The sequence below is a fragment of the Falco rusticolus genome, chromosome 3, assembly GCF_015220075.1.
Source record: "Falco rusticolus isolate bFalRus1 chromosome 3, bFalRus1.pri, whole genome shotgun sequence".
NCBI lineage: Eukaryota > Metazoa > Chordata > Aves > Falconiformes > Falconidae > Falco > Falco rusticolus.
The window spans coordinates 31,192,404-31,214,533 of record NC_051189.1 but is presented as its reverse complement, the minus strand read 5'-3'; the positions used below and the strand labels follow the sequence as shown (position 1 = coordinate 31,214,533).

The following is a 22,130-nucleotide window of genomic DNA, read 5'->3' as shown; positions in this document are numbered from 1 at the left end:
GTGAGTCATAATTACGGGAAATGCAATCCTCCTGTTCTAGGAACTTGATGTTCATAAATTTGACAATGGAATAGCTTTCTTTTTAATGTAACTGATTCAGAAAGCAGGTTACAAGACAACCTGCATGAAAGGGATAACTACACATCTTTCTCAGGCTACACATCACCCAGATTGCTACGTGCAGACGTTAAGAAAGCAATCCTTCCAGCATTTTATGGAACAAGAAAATTGCTCATGCAAAGTAACAAAGAAGAGGTCTGCAGCTTCTGTGACATGTGGTGCAGCACTGGTGAAGTCACATCCAAGGAGACAGCTTGTGATATGCTTTTGACTCCACTGAAAGTCGGGCCATGTGTCAGATAATGCTTCACCATAAATGCAACACGTTGCTAAGCTTTTGGTCATTTATGTATTAGCGGACTATAAGTCATACGAATGCATAAATGGTAGGATTTTGTGTCTGTAACAGTCATACTTAGAAAATGAGAAATATTTGCACATATATGTTTACGCCACTCTCACATTCTTCTAGGAAGACTGTTGTACTCTGAATTTCTAGAGGAGTTGTTTTGCATTGCATAAAGTGAATGAGGAGTATGACAGATAAGAAGTGGATCCTTAGAGACTCATAATGTATATGGTCATAATTACCGTACGGTTTAAAAATAAACTGTATTGATCTAAGTTCCTTAAGTGGTGATAATGGGACTGTGTCAATTTAAAATAAATATATTTTCCATTATAATATTTGCTATAATTTGTATCCCTTTGTCTTCAAAATCTTAGTCAGGCATTTCTGGAACAAGTCAGTAAAGATCTCAGTTGCAACTAAACTTAACATTCAGCCCTGAAACTGGTATCAATGATAAAGCCAAGCTAGTTTGCTAATAGAATGACAACTTTATGATAACTTTTCTGGAAGTCAATCTGCCTACGCTTCTTGCCACATTCTGCACCAATGGCTCTATGCTTTTCTTGGTATCAAAGTGAATCCGAACTAAAGAAAGATTGACCACATTTTTAAAAGGGTCAGAACTGAACCTTTACAACCACAAGTTCAGTTATATGCCAAACTTGAAGCAGAACAGGATAAAGCCAGAATTTTACAGCTCCCTGCAGCTGCTTTGACATACCGACTTCATCAAGTGGCTTATGGTTATCAAAGGGATCAGAAATGTTATCTACAGTGCTTATTCTGAAAGGTACTTTGCAAGAACTGAAGGATGTCACGGAGCCAAGATTTTCCCAAATATTAGTACACATTAAAAAAATGGTTTTGTAATACTTAAAAATTCTCACATTAGTTTGATGATTAAAATGATTGTATAACTGGAAAGCATTTTTTTTCTTTTTTTTTTTTTTCTTTTTTTTTTTTTTTTTTACAATATCCCCCTAATAGGTAGAGCAAGTTGATACCACAACCAGCAGGAAGAGTATAATTAAAATACAATTTTGACTTTATATTAATAATAGAGCAATACACTAATTAAAGCCAACATCGACTGAACTTTCTATTTACACTAGTTCAGACAGCACAGGAGGCAAAGAACTGTGTTTCAGAGGCATATGCGAATGTTAGAGCTTCTGTCATCCAGGTGCCATTTCTGACAGAACACATGTGTGCTGAACAGTTGGCAAAGAATGAAAAAGATTACTGCAGATATATGGGCACACAGAATCTGGGATGACATAAAATTAAGTCCATATAGGAGGTGACAGACTGCTTCTAAAAAGATATTTTTTTCCTACAATTTCTTCCATCTTAGTGCATGCGCGTGTGACACATGCACAAGAAAGATTAAAAGAGAGAGAAAGGATGAGGGTTTTTTGATATATTTTAAATACAAATTAATAAAAGACTTTTTATCTGGTATTTCTGCTTTCTTTTGAGAAAGGAAAAGGAAACTAATTTGGCTATTAGGAAGCTTTGATTCCTAAATTTAGTCAAGGCAGACTCTCCTCCTGTGAAGTCAGCATCAATACCCATGATAATAATAGCACCTGTCTTTTGACATCAAAGTTCTCTGCCTGAGAAAAAAATAGTGTAAACAATAAACTTCATATACTGATGCTCCTGGCTTTGGTGTTAACCAAATATGCTTGCCGGGCATGAGTGTTCTTCTCTTATTTTGGAGATCTGGAATGTAAAAGTGACTGACGTATTGCAAAACTTTCCTATGAACTTGGACTGCAAGAAATGGCATCATTTACTGTCTCACAGTGAAGGGACTGTGTGTTCCTATGTAGTCTTGTTGAAGCTGAAGAAATCTTGATGATAGATTCATTGCATCTGCTAGTTTTCATCTGGATCCAGATCAAGGTCAACTTCATCGGAAATATTAAGATAAAAGAAAGCATAGAAAGCCAACAAAAATACCAGTATAGCTGCAAGGACAAGGGCAACTTCCTGTAGAAGTAAGAGGGGAAAAAAAAAAAAAAAAAAAAAAAAAAAAAAAGAAACAAAACCTGTTAGAAACATTACCATATTTTCAGATTAATCAGGAATAAATATTATTTCCTTTCTATAATGCACATCAAAATAACATCAGACATCTATAACTGCATAAGGCATTGACACATTAATGTTTTCTTCTTTGTGATTACCATTTCAGAATGTTACGAAATCCATTCATATAATAAAGATTTTGCCAGAAAGAGGATATTTGGCTTAAAGATCTTTGTTCTGACCTAGAAATAGGAGCTTTATATCCTTTTATTATGGTATTCCTTCTTTTTGGAAAGGAAAGACAGAATTCACAAACCACAGTTTTGAACACAAATTTCAGTTATGAATTTACACTGTGAATTTTGATGTTTTCTAGCAATATGGTACTGCTTTTTGCCAACAAATTTGTAATTTTTTAATGAAGCAAACACAGTATGGTGGAAGTCAATGAAAATTGCTACCTCTACCTCCCAACCTCCTGGCATGCATTACAATATGGAACTACAAAATCCTTCAGAATTGGACGAAACTTTTCTTCCTTCCCCTCTGCAATAAGGCAAAAAGCACAACAATTTGCACTTGCGCTTGCCTCTCTTCCCATAAAATATTGCAACTTGCTGCATCTTCCTTAATTAACATAAAAGAGTCTTCCAAAGTATACATGATTTATAGCAGCTTTCAGAAGCAGAAAAATGTTTTTGTACTACACGTCATACTCATTATGTGACTGCCTATCATCATATTCTGTCTTGAGGCTGGACTCTGTTAAGCTCCAACTTTGGATCTCAGATATAATAAATCATAGTACGATCATCCACTTTATAACACTACTTCTTTCAAAGTCACAGTATTTCCCATTTTTAGGTTTTTATTTTCCTAAAAAGCACAGCAAAATTCCTATAGTGTTGACTCTCATTTTGGTAGACAAAGAAAGAAGAAATATAAATTTGAGAAAAATCCTTATGCTCCTTCAGCTCACAGAAAGTGCAACTTCCACAGCTAACGACATGCACTGGTTCATTCCTTATCATCATGATGTATTTTTCAAATTATGCACTGAGGTGCTCAAAAGGCACTGGTTAGTTAGCACTCCCCAAACCATCTTCCCACTACAAAAAGAAGCAACAACATCCCTTCCAAATCTCAGCTTCATATTAACCTACAAACCATCTACATCAGAACAATCCACTGTACACTTAAAAGAAGAGAAGAAAAAGAGTTTGCTGACACTGTAACTAATCTGAACTGGTACAGAAGACCTACTCTGCCAGTGGGACTGAATGAAGATGCCTACACCACACCCAGACAATCAGTCCCCCTTTACAGTTCAAGGAGAGAATCTGGCCCTCTTTGGTGTAAGATTCATTGTGTCCTCTAAAAGAAGTCACGTAGGTCAGGTGAGTTCTTCCTAAAATGTCTGTTTGTCCTCTTAGACTAGAAGGGGAGTGGAGATGATACCTCTGGCATGGAGACCTGCACTGCAGGATGAATTCTATCCAGTATCTCTAGACCGGTGGTGGCTTTGTGACCACCTCTGTGTGTCTGCTGCCATGAAAGAGTTAAAGTTGAGTTAGCTTTATTTTTTAAAGTCTAGCCCATACTCTGGCATTCTTCTATAGAACAGCATTTCATTTGCATTTACATGAATGCATTATATAGTTTATCAGAATGTTGGATCAATAATTCAACATATGCCATCTAATAAACTTTGAAATACTACTGCCGAGTTGGCATATGCTCTATAGGAGTCTTTGTTCTACAGAAACCTTTGCTTTACATTTTATATGGATGATTAATAGAGATGTGCTTTAAATTTATTTTACCATATTAAAATCACTGCTGTAAATTTGCTGTAAATTTAGAATTATATTATCCTCCAAACCTCATCCTCCTGATTTCATATGATTTGATTAAAAAAAAAGAAAGTACATCTAATTCACTAATATATTAAAGGAAAGTGATTTTCGCTTTGTTGCAGTTGCAACACGTCAGTATCTCACAAAAGGGCATGGCAGCATCAGACAGGTTTCATTTATTTCCTTGTATCCACAGCTGTGCTCCCAGACCCATCTGGCCACACAGCTACTAATCTTAAGAGGATGTAATAAACAAGTGACATACAACTGCAAGCTCCATCTGCTCAGGAGAGTGGACAACAAAACCGTACAATGCAGGCACCGTTCACACTTGACACAGAGAGCAAATTCATTCCAGTATTAAAAAGTTTTCCCCCTTGTTTGGGTGCCACGCTTGCCACACTTTCTGCTTTACACAAGGTTCACCTTTCCTCCCCCTTCTGCCCAGTCTCTCTTATGAAATTCTGTGGTAGCAGCAGTGAAAGTTTGAAGAATGTTTGCATTAAAGATTTGTTTTCCAGGAAACAGAACTGGGAAAATCTTGATTTTTATTCTCAGGCTGCCTAGTAACTGCTTTGAGGGGCCTAGTTATTTAATTCCTCTTAAGTTTTACAGTGAATAACACTGATATACAACAATGCTACTTCCCTTACACAGGCATCAGGAACCGGGTGGCTGGATCAGTATTTATTAACTCTGGGAATGAAAACACTTATTGAAATTCCAGGTTTGAAAATTATGCAAGAACCTTAACTCTGAGTTACTGAAGAAGGCAGAGTAACAAAAACCTAAAATAAATGGCCTAACAAAGGGCACCTGGCTCTCAGCTAGAGAGTCTCTTAAGAATTGCATCCAGTTTATGAACTTTTATACACATAAATTTTGCAAAGTAAATAGCAAATGAGATGCTACACCACTATACTGTCTTTGTAACAACAGTATATATTGTCATTTTAATTTGTTTTATAGTTATCAGGCTTAGCTATTTGTATTTTAAGCCATGCATAGAAATGAAATGTTAAAATACTCTTCGCTTGGCATATATAGCTCCCTTTCTCTTGCACTTCATCCCCATCATCCCTCTGCAAAATCCATTTACTCTGAGGATTTCACCATGAATAATTAACCAATATAGAAAAAGTCCTATAGAAATAAACTTAAAATGATCACAGGGCTTTTTCTCCTTTTTTTTCTTTTATAACATGATACAGAATGCTAGGAAATAGCATCCCTGCTCTCAAATCCCAAATTACAGTCAAAGGAGCCTTTAAAAGGAACAGAATTTTCTATTATATTCTCTTATATTTAGAATAATGTCTGCAGAACCCTACCGATTTATTTTTTGTCAGTTTTATGTGTCTCATGCCAAAATACAGGGATAACGTCCTCAGATTCACCCTGGTGGAGCAAGTTGCAGAGTTGTGATCTAAACAAGATTAATTAGGACATGAAAAAATAGGGGTGAGGAAAAAATGGTGGCTATAATAGCACAAATTTGGACGCTGTGTAGGGTAGCATCCTATCCTACATGTACAGAGAAATATCACACTTTCAGGAAATTTCTGATTTTTTACATATTTTCTATGTTCCTGCAAAGAGAACTGTACATTTTTAATATGAAACCAGCTTAAAACTAGGTGAAAAAGTACCACAATTGCTGTCTTTGAAATGCTAAACCACCCCTAGCTATTTCTGAAAAGAGATGAAAAGAAAATCACGCTGACTAAAGATACCTGTCAAAATGAAACAAACACACGTAGACTTGGCCATCAACCTTTTTATCCCATATAATTTCTAACTGGAAGACTTTATCTGGACATTCACTGTGATATGTTTCTAGTTTCAACAAAATCATATACAAAAATGGATGTTTACTTCCTTACTGCAGGACACCTACACTTAATACAAGGTAACAAAAATAATTTATTAACTTTTATCAGCAATTTTTATATTATCAATTTTTTATTGTAAAAATTTCAGATGGAGGAAAGATTGTTATTGTCTCAAATAATGAGAACAAGGTACTACTACACAGTCATCTAAGAGGCCTGGCTATATGATCACAAAGCAACAGGAGTCATTTTAATACAGCTAAATGCAAGATAATATATACAGGTATCAAAGATGTAGATAGTACTTAGGAAGTGGAGGACTCTTCTTGAAAGACTGTGACTCTAAAAAGATCTTTGGATTTAAGGGGTAACCACTCCCTCAGTGTGATCTCTGGATGTGCAAAGGCAGAGAGATGACTGGTATTTGTTTTATCATAGAGAAGAATAAGATGTAGTTTGGTTACAACATATAACTATATGTGCCATACACCTGTATTTAAGTAAGGCGCTTCACAGTGTGGGGTCCTTTTATCTTGTTTACAAGAACCTCCCAAGGTCCAGCTGCTGTTAGATAAGCTCAGTCTTGAAACAAGATGCCATTTCCTAGGAGCAAGAATGATTGACAATTCCAGTTACCTCTTGGGGAAAATATGGACTTCCATGGCTGTGTGCTTTTTATGGTCAGATCTGTCAAAAAAGTACATTTTTATTTAGCTATTGGGAAGAAAACTTCAGCTTGGGCTTGTGTGGAAAGGAGATCCTAACTGCCAGCCTTGGAGCTGGCAAACCCAGCCCTCCAGAATGAACTCCTCCTCCAGGGTGCTGGGAAGACTGGGATTACTTACATGGTCAGTGCTATATTATGAGCCTCTGAAGTACCTGAGTGTTAAAAAGTAATGGCACCTCATACTTCAGTGCTCCAGCCTTTTCTACATAGGAACAAAAAAAGTTTCTTTATTTTTCAGGAAATTTTTCTGCAACTGTACTGGTCTGATTTATGGGATTTGAGGTTTTGTTGTTGTCAACTATTCTTTGAAGTGTTATGTTGGTCATCAGTAGAGACCAAAGCCTGAGAAATACAGACTACTGCTCCAAGATTGTACAGAAAATCCTCCTAAGCTCCTTCTTGGTGCATCTTGTTCACATGCGCAAACCACCATGATTACTGTACTTATGTGTACAGGTCAGGCCAGGGTCAGATGGGAGCAATCTGATTTTGTTTTTCTCTTTGTATGTTTTCTTCCCCCCTCCCTTCATTTCAAGGTCAGGGATCAAAGCCTGACTACCGGGATCACTGGGAATATCACACTTTGTTCCCCGATGGCACATTAAGCTGCCCTGCTCTTTATGTGAGGCACATAAGCTGGTTTGAAGACCCAGTATTTTGGTCATTAGAAAGTGCTTGGACTTCCTAGAAAGTATTTGGATGAAATTTCATGATCTGTAACATATAGAAGGCCAGATCAAATGATCTAATAGTCCCTTGTGGCCTTAATTTCTGCAAAGCTATGAAACTATATTTCTAACTTGGCAAATGTGGTTCACTAATTTAGCAGATTATGAACAGCATGAAATCAGAGAATACCCTTTGCCAAAATACACTAGGAATGTCTTCTTATCTATTCATACATAACTTGTTCCAGATGAGATAAAATCTTAATAGTGAGCTAGCTAGCTACACATTAGATTCAGTAGATATGCAAAAGAATGACAGACATTAAGCTCCTACTTTTTTAGGAAACATTTTTTCCTTAGCTCAATCGATGTACTATGTTGCTAATAATTCTCTATGGAGTGGTATTCTGCAGCTGATTATGTCTTTGCAAGTGAGTGTAAAATACTACTGTTCAGATTTGTGTCTAACTTTCAACAAGAGAGAAAAATTCCAAGATTCATCCCATGGACCACTGATTCATTCTTGCAGTGTCTGAAAAAAATCCCTCCCCAAGAAATCCCATTACCTTTGGCCTCCACATATCAAACCCCAGTTATCTGGAGCTGAGCTTCCACATTCCTCAAACCATTTTCTGCTTGTCACCCTCCTATTGGCACCTCTTCCTCACCCACTGAGAGCAGAGTTAGCACCAAAGGTGCAGACCCATCGCTGCTTCACCTGGTAGGACGAGCTGGTGGGCTTCCACCAGCACGAGCTCCCACTGGGGGGGATAACAAAGGTTAGTGGCTCCCTTTTTTAACTACAGCTACAAAGAATTTGGGCTTATCCAAACACCAGGAGACATACGGCATACTGCTTTCTGTCTGAGTTGTTTCTTGAGACAGGGGTTCTGCTTTTCCAAGAGGCACCATCTATTTTGACACTGTCTGCATTAATGTCACATATACACAGCCAGCACAATAGCTCTGCTACAGTACTTAATTTTTAAGCATGTTTAAAGAGAAAATATTAGACACCCAATACTAACATGGTCACCCTGCTTGAACTAACTTTTGATAGTTATTAGTGCTTAGCTGCTTCTCTGACATTATCAACATGGATAAAATCTCTCATTGGGGAAATTAAAAAGTACTAAATGCCAGCAACTGAAAGAAACTTTGTTACTTTAAACCTTGCATTAAAATGACAAGGCAATCAAAATTTGACAAGACAAGCTAATTAGTATGCCAGCGATGAAATGTGAAGGATCTCCAGGGGATTGGTTCTGAAAAGTTTGATGTCATTTGTAGGGCCTTTTTTTTTAAAGTAAATGTTGTCAACTCTCATGGTGAAATACACAACAGTTGAATTTCATTATCTTCACAGAAATTAAGGACTAAAATCCCTTCGCTATTTTCCAGTTCTCCCCCCCAAATACTACACTGAGTCTTAGTTTACAGCCAGGAATATAAGCCCTTTAGGACACTAGTGCAAAACAACTCTGGAGTATCAATAAGCACTAAAAATCCTGTCATGTTAAGTGGCAGTATGGTACTTACTGTGTTAGGTGTTTCACAGAATTATAAAAATATTCCTCTTTCTCAGAGAGCTTATAATTTTACATGTATGATAAGGATATCCTTCCTCTACAGTATTTGTCTTAACTGCAACTTAGCTTTTTATAGGAAAATGTTAATATATTTTGAAATGCTGCCTGCTGCGTCATGTACTGAAACCTGGATAAACAAATAAAATATATATAGTAAATACACATATGTGTGGGTTTTCTCAAAGATTTACAAGAACTCTGGACATTTCTATTTAAAGTGCTGACCATTTATTTCATTGCACTGTAGTTACACCACTTTTTTTCCCCTCAACAAAGTTAATCAACTGTCACAGCACAGAATCAGGGCCTACATCATATAAAAAGACTAAAATCTCAGTCTTTGGAAGGTGAATCATGTCACTCATCACCATCAGAAAACTCTGCGACAACTGTGACGATCCCTTCCCAAAGGAAGCACCTGGGCACACTCAAAAGCTCTGAATATTGGGAAACAATCAAAGGAATGCACATTGAAGCCTCAAAATAATTTCACGAATATACATAACCTGATGGGACCTCAACTCTGTTGACTCTTCTGACAGCCACAGACATGAGGAGTGGTTTAATACCCTGCTGTCACACTAAGCAGGAGACTTCAGGAAATTTGTATTTCGAAATTTATCCAGAAGACAACAGGAGTATCTGGGATAGGTGTGGAGAATGAACATAAGAAGATTGCTCTAGGACAGCTGGAGGAACTTGGAACTTAACAATGGACTGAGCAAAACAAGCCCTGCCTGAGGAAGAGGTTCCAGGGCTTCACAACTAAGCAGCCTCCCCTGGGGCAGGCAGGGCAACTTCCCTGCAGGCACACCAGGAACATCCACTGCCCGTGGTGAAGCTCTGCTGACCTGGCGGGATGGAGCAGGTGAAGAGTTGCCACTGCAAGACAGGAGGAGGTGCAAGTTTACCCCAAGACGTTAAATATGCTTCCACAGTGAGCACTTCAGGGTCTGTCAGCTGAAGTGCAGAGTTTTATTCTACAGGGACTGCCTGTTCTCTGGTAGAAGTATTGTAACATTTAGTAAGCCTGAGGTTGTTGGCATTAAGCAGGCTCCCTGAGAAGGATGCATACAAAGGCCCTGCTTTCCGTCCCCCACAAGCATATACCCCTGGAGGGAAAGGTGCCCAACTTACCTTCCCTTTTCTTCACCTCTGTCAGCTTTTCTCAGCAATTGGGAAGCAAAGCAAATGACTGTAATCTGTTTGGGGATCATCCAGAGTCACATTTTAAGGTCCAGGTGTGCAAAAAATATTACAGCCAGGAGACAATGTTTTAAAGAATTTCTTTTTTTTCCCCCTTTTCTTCTAAAGGCACAGGCAGAATTGCAAACCTCAGACACTGGACACTGAAACTGGCAGAACCCAGAAACACAACATCCCATGACCTGCAGAGCATGTGTGCACCTTGATGGTAAAACTCATTCTTACCTAGAAGTCAGCTGGTGTTCTGCTATAACATGCAGGGACAGATGTCTACAAAATAAACTGCTTTTAATTTCTTTACTCACTAATACTTGATTCTTCATTATACGTATGATTACACATATGCTTTCCTATTCTCCCTCATTTTTAACTAACAATTACTTAGGAAAATAAGGAAACAGAACAGGTTTTGAAGGACCAAGGTTCCTATTTTTCTCACTTGTGAAACACATGTAATAAACATGCAGATTTTAAAAGAACTAGGCTGTACAGTAGAAGTCTCCAAGTAGAACATCACTTTTAAAAGGTCATGTCATTTAAAGTAAAATGAAAAGAAAAAGTAAAATTTAATAGGAAAGGAAGGAAAAAACATTGAACTCAAAAGGTTAATAATCTATCCTTTAAACAAAAAAGGCAATCTACTTTTTCTCATTAAAACTTGACACACAGCACTAACGGAGGAGATTATGTTGTGAAAACATACTGCATCGCATGGTAATGCTTGATCGAGATCAGCAATCAGGAGCAAAAAGAAAGCACTGTTTCGTGATTATAATAGCAAATTCTGGAAGACAACCAAATACATCATCTGGCAGCTCAACAGCTGTTACAGCTTGGTAGTAATACCTTGGCATTTGCTATAAGCTGTAACTTGAAAAAATTGATTTCTCATCTGCCAGAAACAAGAAAATGTTCTCCTTTTAACATTTATGAAGTTTCTTTCACTACAATACCCAGGTATTTGTTCCACTTTTTTATAGCTCGGTTTTTACTCTTGCTGCTAAGCTAATTGTATATCAATTTGATTCAAATATAAGTTTGAGGAAAAAATACTAGATGCAACTTAAATAAACAACGTGCATTCACATAAATCCCGTTTTGATGACACACGGGGTAGCAAATAGCACAAAATATTCCCAATTGTCCTCCTTGCTCATATGCACAGCCATGATCAAATAGTCATTATTATAATGCATACATGCCTGAAAAATGGACGATTCCAAAATAAAGTTCAGTACCTTTCCATGTGTTTTGCTGTTTAGTTAAGCCTTCTTTTTGCTGGTCAGAGGTAGTACACAAGGATGTAGACTGAGATAATAATGCTGAGAATTTACAATACTTAACAAACTTAAGTCTTTAAATTACTCCTGGGTATAGGATAGGAAGAGGAAGAAGGAAGACATTTATTGACATTTTTATAACTATATGAAATCGTTAAAGCATTTGTTCTGTGTGCAGAAAGGCTCCCTGAAAAGATCAGTTTTCTAAGCATATAGTACTTCATTGACCTTAAAGTAAGTATGCATCATAACAAGGACATGGACTACTTAAAATCTTTTAGCATTTCAACTATTCTAGTTATTTTAGGGTTAAGTAAAAGCAATCCATCATAAATATTTCATATTCTGGCATTGCACTTAGATTTTGAAGTGTCATAAACAATATTTCTCAGAAATCAATATTCACACACAGTACATCTATGGGGAAAAGTACACACAAAGGTGGTATAAGCTTTCAAATAGATCTCTACCTTTACGCCTAGTGCAGTTTTCTTGGCCTCTGCTTTTAATCTTGTAGCTCTTAACATAGGCCTGGTTTTCTTATAATCTTGTTTTCCTAGAGGAGAAAAGCACATTTAATGAAAATGATGCAAAAAGAATATAAAGAATGTCAGCAATTATTTCAGTTGACAAGTCAGATCGAACATTTTGAAAACATCCCACAGACCAGCACTTGAAACAGGAGCAACTCTGTCAGACAGGGGCTTAATCCGTGGAACAAGAGTCATTAACAGAGACAATGATAACAACAAGCAAGAGCCGACAGAGCAGCCTAGAGCCTATTACTCCAGAGGGCCATCAAAACACACATACGGATAACCACCTACTAGTACAATGTTTATTAAATAGTTCAGTAAGCATCAGACAGCAAATAAGTAGATTAAAAGTGGATGACGTTTTTCCCTCTCATTTCAATCATAACAAAATTTTCATTATAATTTTTGTTGTTTAGTCATCCCTAATGCATATATGAATGTGTAATATGGGACATTATGGTGAGTGTAAGTGTTTCATCATTTTGAACCGGAACGTTATTTGCAAGCATCAGAACTCAGAGACATGCAGGTCAGTCCAAGTAAGCACTAACAAAATGACTGCTTCACACCATCTGCTTGTAGAAACATGTCACACACAATCTTGTAGAAGTGTCTTAGACTTTTTAAAAGTTAGAGGGACTAGCTCTTGCAGCCATAAAGAGCACAGAAAAGTACTGGATTACTGTGAGTCCACAAGAACTGAGTTCAGAGGAGGACATACTTAGAAATGGCATAAATCATTTATCTCAACTTAATAATAATAAAGCATAAAACACTTGATATCTCTCAGGAATATTTTTGCTCTCTGAAGGGCCTGTTACTGCTGTGCTATGTACTATTAGGCATAGCTTCTTTAAGTTAACAGAAGTCAAGGTACAGACACAGTCACAAAAGAAGGAGAAGGAAAAGAGGAATCTGTGAAGAAACTGCTCAGAGAGCTAAGAGCCTCAGTACAACCACTTTGGCTTTTCCAGCCTTTTTGTCCTTATTGCCCACTTCCAAAGCTGAGCTACGATGCTTAAAGCAGAAATGTTTGGCTATTTGGCCACTAACCTGATCTCCGTCTGTGACAAGATGACCTGCCTAGTGGATGAAGGAAAGGCTGTGGATGTTGCCTACCTGGACCTTAGTCAAGCCTTTGACACCATCTCCCACAGCATCTCCTGAAGAAAACAGCTGCTCGTGGCTTGCACGACAGGCATACTTTATGCTGGTTTTAAAGCTGGATGGATGGCCGAGCCCGATGAGTGGCAGTAAATGGAGTTACATCCAGTCGGTGGCTGGTCACAAGTGCTGTTCCCCAGGGCTCAGTTCTGGGCGCAGTCCTGTTTAATATCTTTGGCAGATGACACCAAGCTGGCCAGGAGTGTTGCTCTGCTGTTGGGCAGGAGGCTCTGCAGAGGGATCTGGGCAGGCTGGACCGATGGGCCGAGCCCAGTTGTAGGAGGTTCAACCAGGCTCAGTGCCGGGCCCTGCCCTTGGGTCACAGCAGCCCCAGGCAGCGCTGCAGGCTGGGGCAGAGCGGCTGGGAAGCTGCCTGGGGGAAAAGGGCCTGGGGGAGCTGGCTGACGGCCGGCTGGGCATCAGCCAGCAGTGTGCCCGGGGGGGCAAGGGGGCCCACAGCATCCTGGCCTGTATCAGAAACAGTGCGGCCAGCAGGACCAGGGCGGTGATCGTCCCCCTGCACTCGGCACTGGTGACGCCCCCCCTCGAATCCTGGGTTCAGGTTTGGGCCCCTCGCTGCAAGAGGGACATTGAGGTGCTGGAGTGTGTCCAGAGAAGGGCAACGGAGCTGGTGAAGGGTCTGGAGCACAGGTCTTGTGAGGAGCGGCTGAGGGAGCTGGGGGTGTTTAGTCTGGATAAGAGGAGACCTGTGGGGACCTTACCTCTCTCTACAGCTACCTGAGAGGAGGCTGTAGGCAGGGGGAAGTAGGTCTCTTCTAGATAACAAGCAAAAGGACAGGAGGAAATGGCCTCAAGTTGCACCAGAGGAGGTTTAGATCGGATAGTAGGAAAAATTACTTCAGTGAAAGTGTGGTCAAGCACTGGAACAGGCTGCCCAGGGAGCTGGTGATATCACCATCCCTGGAAGTGTGCAAAAAACACGCAGATGTGGTGCTTAGGGACATGGATTGGTGGTGGACTTGGCAGTCGTGGGTTAATGGTTGGACTTGATATTCTTAAAGTTTTTTTCCAACCTAAATTATTCTATTATTCTATGATTTTTAAACAACTATTTTTATCTAGTTGTACATTAGTTTTCATTATTGTTACATTCAAATAATTTAACCTTTCCTATAAACCTGTGCCCAGTAGTTTTGTGTATGCAACACTCCCATATGCTCAACTGGATGGGATCTTACATTCATAATAAAAAATGCAATCTTCTCATTTTATGGTCACCTTCAAAACTGGGATATTATAGTGCAGTGGTGAAATTCTGCAACATGAACTGGGAAAGAAAGATCTTCTCCACTGATATATTGGATTAATGGAAACATGCCTCTACCTTTGTCTACTCTATCACTCTGCTCATATTCAATGCAGAGCTCTTCTCTGTAGCATATTGTGGATGCTGAACTCACATTACCAATTTACTTTTATTGTATAATCTCTCCTCAATCCTAGAGATTATATATTGTGAAGGTCCCCATATTATCCTCTGGTCAGATATTATTCATAAAAGACTTGAAATAACTTAGAAAATACTCAATGATAAAAGGAAAAATAACTGAAACCATGTCTATTGGGGAAAAAAAAATAATATCTAAGGAACCTTCTTAAAAGGGTGGAGAGAAGAAAAGATGACAGAATGACAATTTATGTCAGATGCTCCAACATATTCAGCCAGTCCAATATATCTTCTTTGCAGGACAGGACCACTGCAGTGTTATTCTTCAGAAGTCAATGATATCTGATAATAGGATGCATCTTGAGTACAGTGATTTTTTTGAATACTTAGGGAAAGAATGGCAGGAACCACCAAAATGGCTGTCATGAGATGAAGCCAGCCAGAAAGAGAACGTGTTTCTTCTCCCTAAAGTACTGCAGTCATACTTTTGCTATGAAATAGTTAAAGAGCTGTCAGAATTTCCATTATTAATGACAGGAGTTTATAACTTATAAAAATTCACTCCAGGCTGAAATTTGGCACAGATATACCCCAGCCTTGATTTTTTTTGTTTGTTTGTTGGGAGCCAACTCTCAATAAAGTGATGCAGCTGTTCTTACTTACTTGTGAACAAACTACAGAAATTTATCCAAGATGTTTTAAGCATTAAAAATACCTTTGTTTAAAAGTACATAACTGACAAGGACTAAGTTCAATTTCAGTTCTCATAATTCAGGTTTGCTGCTCTCTCATCTGGGGTAAATAAAGCAGGACAGCCAGAGCTTTCCCTTCCAGTGATGCAACAACAGTAGATAATGAAAACTGGAAAGCTCTGTAAGGCCCATTAGGAATGGGAAACAAGTCAGCTACTGAAACCCACCTCCCCTTCCTTCCACTGCCCATTTTCCCTCCTCCTCTCCAAGGCTCAGCTGCGAAGGTGACATGAGCAGGGGTAGATACTGCACAGGAGACCCAGTCTGTGAACTCCATTTATCAGCAGGACCAAGGCTACTCCCAGAAAAAAACTTACCGGTGTTCTTTCCCTTCGTTTCAGGAACTCTGCTACTGTTTATTCCAGTGTCATGGCTATGGCTAAGACCGGATTCTACTTATCTAGAGAATACTTCCAGATTTATACCAAATCTGTTACGAACGACTAACACTCCCACCCTCCCCACCCCATGTATATAACAAATAGGCTATTTCAGTAATGGCTCTAGAGCTGGTAGTTCTCTGAATCTATGCACCTGCAATTAATTTACCATTCTCTTTGCTAAATGTGATAGCCAAAAGGAAAAAAAAAATATGGTGGGGAAACAGTCTGAGTCCACCAAGTGCAAAAGTTTAAAAAGGGCATCTGTGGAGCAGTTTGTAATGAAAACCAGATTCAGCAATTGTACTGACAGACTCTGAAAACATCTGAACTTTCTGAGGCCTTGGGAAAGACATCTGCACTACAGGACTATAAAGAACTATGAAATGCAAAGGCCCTACCATGTGAATACTGATCATTACCACCTGGAAAAGAAGCAGAGATAAGTAATACAGGCTCCCTACGTTCTTTTGGACCTGCAAACTCAACCAGTTGGAATATGTATATTCACACTCCCAATGTCTTCTAGTTTTATCTCACCTATACTGCAATATTTCTTGTACATTTATCTGTCAGAGTCATCAGCGTAAGCTGTTCCTTCTGCCCAGGAAGTGACCGTCAAAGCCCGCCAAGACAGATTCATCAGACAAAGCCCCGTTTGTCTGCTTTACCCAATGGCTATTCAAGGCACTGAGTTTTCCTGAGGGAATATACAAAGGCAAGAAGATGAAGACAAAAAGACAGAATTGGAAAATTTCCACACCAAATCTTACTTTTTATATTACTTAAGCAAAATCTTTTCCTCTTCTACTTCTCATTATTCTTATGAATTCGTCACCTCATCTCTCTAACTCCCATGTCAGGCTTCCTTAATTTTTCCTTACAATTACCCCAATTTCCACTTTTTTTTTAAACAAATTTGCCACTTCTTTCTTTATAACTTGTTCCAAGTCCATCACTTTCCTTTTTTAAGGCCAAAGAACTAGTCCATGATAAGGCAACTTTGCGTAATGACTACAGCCATCACCTCTCTGCTTGCCCTGCCTCCTGCCAGTCCCTCCCAAGACCAGGTGCCAAGATCATCCACCTTTCCATTTCAGTGCTTGAAGTTGCTTTGCCCTTTGGAAGCTCTCCAGAGGTCACCATTCACCTCACCCCTTCCTTTCACTTTCTTGCACATTTTTTTCCAAAGGAGTGGAAAAGTGACCTCAGTAGCAGCTGAACTGAGTTGTGCCCTATTTACAAATCTGCTTAGAAAACTTTTCACAGGTAGAAATCAAGACTATTCTAATAGCTTCCAGGATTAGGAAGGGGTGAAGATAAGGGTGAAATACAGGGACTTCTTGAGCTACTAAAGACAGCTGTATTGTAAGAAATGCCAGTGTCTCTCTCAGAGTGAATATTAAGGATTCATACTATATGCAAAACAAGTTGGTTTCTCCTCATGTAACTAGGATTAAAAATCTATGGGTTACACAAGAATTTTTGTGATTTATCTCTAGTCACAAGGGAAACGAGATCCCATATATCTTCTATTCAATAATCTTAATAACAGATTAGAGATTACCTGATCTTGTATATTCAGTTTTCTTTTTAACTAAACCTCCAGTGACAGCATGATTAATGCAAAACTTAAACTAAATACATATGAGCTAGACAAGTTCATTAGTTCTGGGTGACCATTTTTTTTTAGCCTACAGAAATGTTGTGACATTACCAAGCAATATGTATAACACTGTACCTTCACATACATACCAAGCCCTGTTGTACAATTAAATGTGAATACAACACACTGAGAACTGTATTTAAGAACACTGACTACATTTAAGATTGTGTTTAAAGATGCTGCCATTTAAGATACAACCTAAACAAATCTATAGAATAACTTCATGAGAAAAAAAAAATTGATTCCCATCCAATCCCTTCTAGATATTTACTCTCTCATTCTAACAGTAGCTCATTACTGGAATTGAATAAGAGACTAAAGCCTAGGCTACCTCTCTGCTTTTCAATTCATCAGGCTTAAGCAGAAACAGGACTGCATCTTTGGCCTTTGTTGATGCTCCTGTCCAAGCTTATTATCATATGAATATCTAGTTATTGTTTTATAAATGTTCACATTTCAGGAGCTCCCCGCTTTCTTTTCTCTCAGCAGACTTTACAATATCCACCTTCATTATCATCATGTGGCAGCATTGCTCTTTGCCTGCATTTGCTACTTTAAAAATTAATGCACTGCTATTTTCTGAATACTGTACTGCGTAAGCTGCTTATGAGTACATTATGCTATCAAGCAAGCACATGCAGAAAAGCTTCCTAAACTGTTATTCTTTCAATGAAAATACAGCTGGTTCTGCTTCAAAGGCACTTCTTTTCACCTGCAAATGGACTTGCTCCTACACTTATTCCTCAATTCATTGTCTTTTATTTGTGTCTGCAAATCTTTAATTGCCTTTAATTAGAAAAAAGTAAATTCAGTGCTTTAATGTTGCAAATACATTCAATCATAATTCTGCCTGGGATGAATACCAAGTTCTATTCACTGACTGATCTTTATAACAAAGGTATATAAATTTATTGTCCGTTTATATAGACCACACCAATTAAGCCACAATGGAAAAGCAAATAGATAAGAGTCAAAATATTTGAAATGAGAAATATGCAATCTAAATTTAATTACTCAGACAAATTATTTGAAGATGAGTTATTTACAGCATGCCAAAAAAACTGACAGATAGTAAAATTCGCTAATCAACATTACAGATTTAAAATTCCTTTCAACACTTTCACTATAATTCATAACAACCAACAAACTGCTGTCCTGAATCTTTCTGTGCTGGTATTATAGTCATAATAAAAACATTAGTAAGACATTTTCCATACAGTAGCAATCCGTTTCATATGTTAAAGTATTGTTTAAGGTGTAATAAAACTACAGCTACTGGGTAAATTTTAGTTACCAGTCGTATAAACAAAGTACACTAATGTAAGTGATGCTGAAACCCATGCTAAAATGTATACATAGCTAATTAGAAACTACAGAGACTGTGGCAAGCTCTACTGTCTTTCTAGGGTTTCCAAAGTCTTGATTTTGAGCATCCCCTCCTTTTCCCCACTGTAACAGGGGAACGGGAAAAGTTAGATCTTGCTGATAGAGGTGCACGTCCAGGATGGAGACAGATTCAGCCACACCATCATCCACAACCTCCTTACACGCAAGATACAGAAGGTCACAGTCATTGCACCGGACTTCAGTTTTAGGTGACTGCTTGTTTAGGTCTCTTCTTCCCATAGAAGAAACTTCTCCAAAGAGGGAGTGACAGCAGTTTAGGACAGTCTACATCAGGGGCCCTCAAACTTTTTAACCAGGGGGCCAGCACGCAGATGCAGTCATCTGTGGCTGCTAGGTTTCCCCCCCTGACCAGGGGGCTGGGGTGGGGTGGGTTCTGTAAATACCGGGGGCTGGATTGAGGACCCTAGGGGGCCATATCCAGCCTGCAGGTCGTAGTTTGAGGACCCCTGATCTAAAGCATTCACTATCAGTGCCTATTTTATTGTCATCAACAACAGAGAGAGCCTAGATATTCAGCACCCAAGTCAGGTGCATTGGTTTCGCCTCTAAGGTTAAGCAGAATTAATCTGAGCCAAGGAACTGTATCTAAAGGACAAGTGGAGAAGGAGAATCAGTTTCCTACGTGCTTTTGTCTGGACTCAGGACATTTGCAGATATAGTCAAATTACCTTTGAAGTAATTATCTTAAGTATTACTAGTACTATAGAGAGAATATCACAGAACCACGAAGGGACTGTAAAATGCATCTAAAAACGACAGTTTTACTTCCACCCTTGCTCAGCTATGACATGGTGATTCCCAAGCCACTTAGCTATGCCTGTACTACAGATCCACTGTTGTGAGGTCTTGCAGCACTCTCCAAACTATCAAGCTGCAACAAGACCTTTTACCATCTCATACCAGCACACTCTTCATGCAGTCCCTCTGCTACGCTGCCTTGCCTTGCCTTCACCTCATCCAGGACCCCCTCTCTCTTCTCTTGCTTCTTCTTCAGCTGCTCTCCCTTCACTGGCTCTCAACCCCTTAACAGAACCAGCCACAGCTGCACCTTATCTACATCGGCCGACCCTCCGCCCCTGAAGCCAACCACAGCTGTATATTATCAATGCTAATTAACCCAGCTTCATTCTTCTACAGTGAGGATGTACCATATTTATTACACTGCTTCTTCTGAACCGTTCCTGTGTACCAGCTATGGCTCCTGGGGCTTTAAGCTACAGTCTCATAGAATGGTTTAGGTTAGAAGGGATTTTTGGAGGTTATCTGCTCCAACCTTTCACTCAGAACAGAGTCAACTTCTAAACTGAAGCCAACCTGAAATCAGATCCAGTTGTTCTGGGAGCTGGTCTAGCTGAGCTTGTCTAGCTGAGTTTTGAGTATTTCCAAAGGTGAAGATTCCACAACCTCTCCAAGCAACCTTTGACCATCCTTCTGGCAAAAACACTGCCTTCCCACCCAATGGGAATTTCCATGTTCTAACTTGTTTCTTGTCCTACCACTGTGCACCTCTGATGAAAGTTAGGCTTCACCCTGTCTGTAGCCTCCTACGAAATACCTGTACACAGCAGTAACATCTCAGCTGAGCCTCTTCTTAGATCTGCACAAACCAGCTCGCTCAGCCTCTCTCTGTACAACCTGTGCTCCAGATGGTCATCCTGGCCCTTCACTGGATGCACTCTATTGTGTCCACGTCCTCCTCCTAGTTTTCTTGATGATGGGCATAGCGTTTGCCTTTTTCCAGTCATCAGGGAACACTTCCCTGGAATCAGCTAAATGGCTGACAACTCAGGAAGAATTTGGCCATAAAATCATATTGTCTGAAATACCTTAATGTAACTATAGTAATGTAATTAAAGTGCACCAAAAGAATTCCGTAGGGTCTGTAAACAGCAAGTCAATGGACTAAAAAGTTCAAATCTGTTTGTACTTTCAACAATTCCATAAATTTACGGTAGTTGTTTTATAACAGGAAAGAATATGTGTTTGGTTTTTTTCTGCGTGTCCTGGGACTCCTCAAAACTGAGCTCTATCATTTCACACACAGTAGCAGAATTTTTCTTCAAGTATCTTTATTAATGCCAGCAGTTAAGGTGTCTGGCACGAGGAAAGTGTTTTCTCAAGTGCTTTGTAACACCACCTAGATCCATAAAGGTACCTAGGCACCTATCTTCTAAGCTGTACAGAAGTATATGATTAAACATCTTTGAGAGACTTTTAAACCAGTCACTGTGTATTCCTTGAGTAACAGAATTTCAATCCAGTGAAATTCTGTGAAACTCTGCTCTCACGTGACACATCGTAAGCATGCATGCCTCATCCATTACACTGTAACTCTAAAACTGGAAATAACTATTTATTTAGGATGTTACCAGAACCTCTGAAAACCAAAATTCCACAGCAATTTCAGGCCTAACCTCAGTTAAAATCAGACAGCAAATCACACATCAATAACAGTGTTATAATCTATGTTTGAAAATTGGCAACAGAAGTCCAGTTCACATTACAGAAACAAGCTCTCAAGTATTTATTATTGGGTTTTGTGTTCTTAGTGTCATTCAGATGTACTCAATGACCATTCTTTTCCCGAGAAGCAGAAGTGAGTTTTTTTCTTTTTAATTAGTGTGATTCCAAAGGGAGTTTTCGGGGTCTTACGTTAACAGAAACGTTTTGATATGTCTTATACCTACTCAAGAGTATGTCTGTACTCAGAAAAGGCATGAAACCCCCCCACAGCCTCTCTATTTTATTCAGGTTTAACAGCAGCTCAAATCACTGACCATTTTTCAATCTTGAGAAATGGAACAGCTTGACACTAATAATACATTTGCAAAGGACAGATCATCATTTAACACAACATTAAGTGCTCAGGGACAACTTTTTACCGTAGACACAATGTGCTCTGAGCTCAGGGTTGACATTTAATGCTACAAAGATAATCCAGCGAGTCATTCAAGAGGGGTAAATTAATTTTCAAGCAACTATATTTCAGCTTTAAGCCAACAAAAAGGATGCATTAAAATGAATAAGTTCCTTTTATGCTGCATGTAAGATTAAAACCACCCCAAAATATAAAGAATTCTTAAGTATACCAAAATATACCCATTTAATTATTGCTATCTTTTCCTGATTCCAAGACAGAAGTCTGGTAATATAAACATAATATACTGACTGGAAACAGAATCCCTCAGAAAATCCCTCAGAGTTTGATATGAG

The 22,130-nt window shown here is 38.9% G+C and overlaps 1 protein-coding gene across 2 annotated transcripts in view; it reads right to left on the bottom strand.

Annotated features, from left to right (window-relative positions):
• Positions 1 to 666: 666 nt before the first annotated feature.
• The window catches only part of TRIQK (triple QxxK/R motif containing), a 61,020-nt gene continuing 39,556 nt past the window's right edge, over positions 667 to 22,130 (bottom strand). For both annotated transcript variants that reach the window (XM_037380686.1, XM_037380687.1), the window contains 2 exons: positions 12,075 to 12,160; positions 667 to 2,407 (listed from right to left, as the gene is read on the bottom strand). In XM_037380686.1, coding sequence (XP_037236583.1) covers positions 2,294 to 2,407; positions 12,075 to 12,160 — 200 coding nt within the window. In that variant the 3' untranslated portion in view covers positions 667 to 2,293. The remainder of the gene's footprint in view (positions 2,408 to 12,074; positions 12,161 to 22,130) is intronic.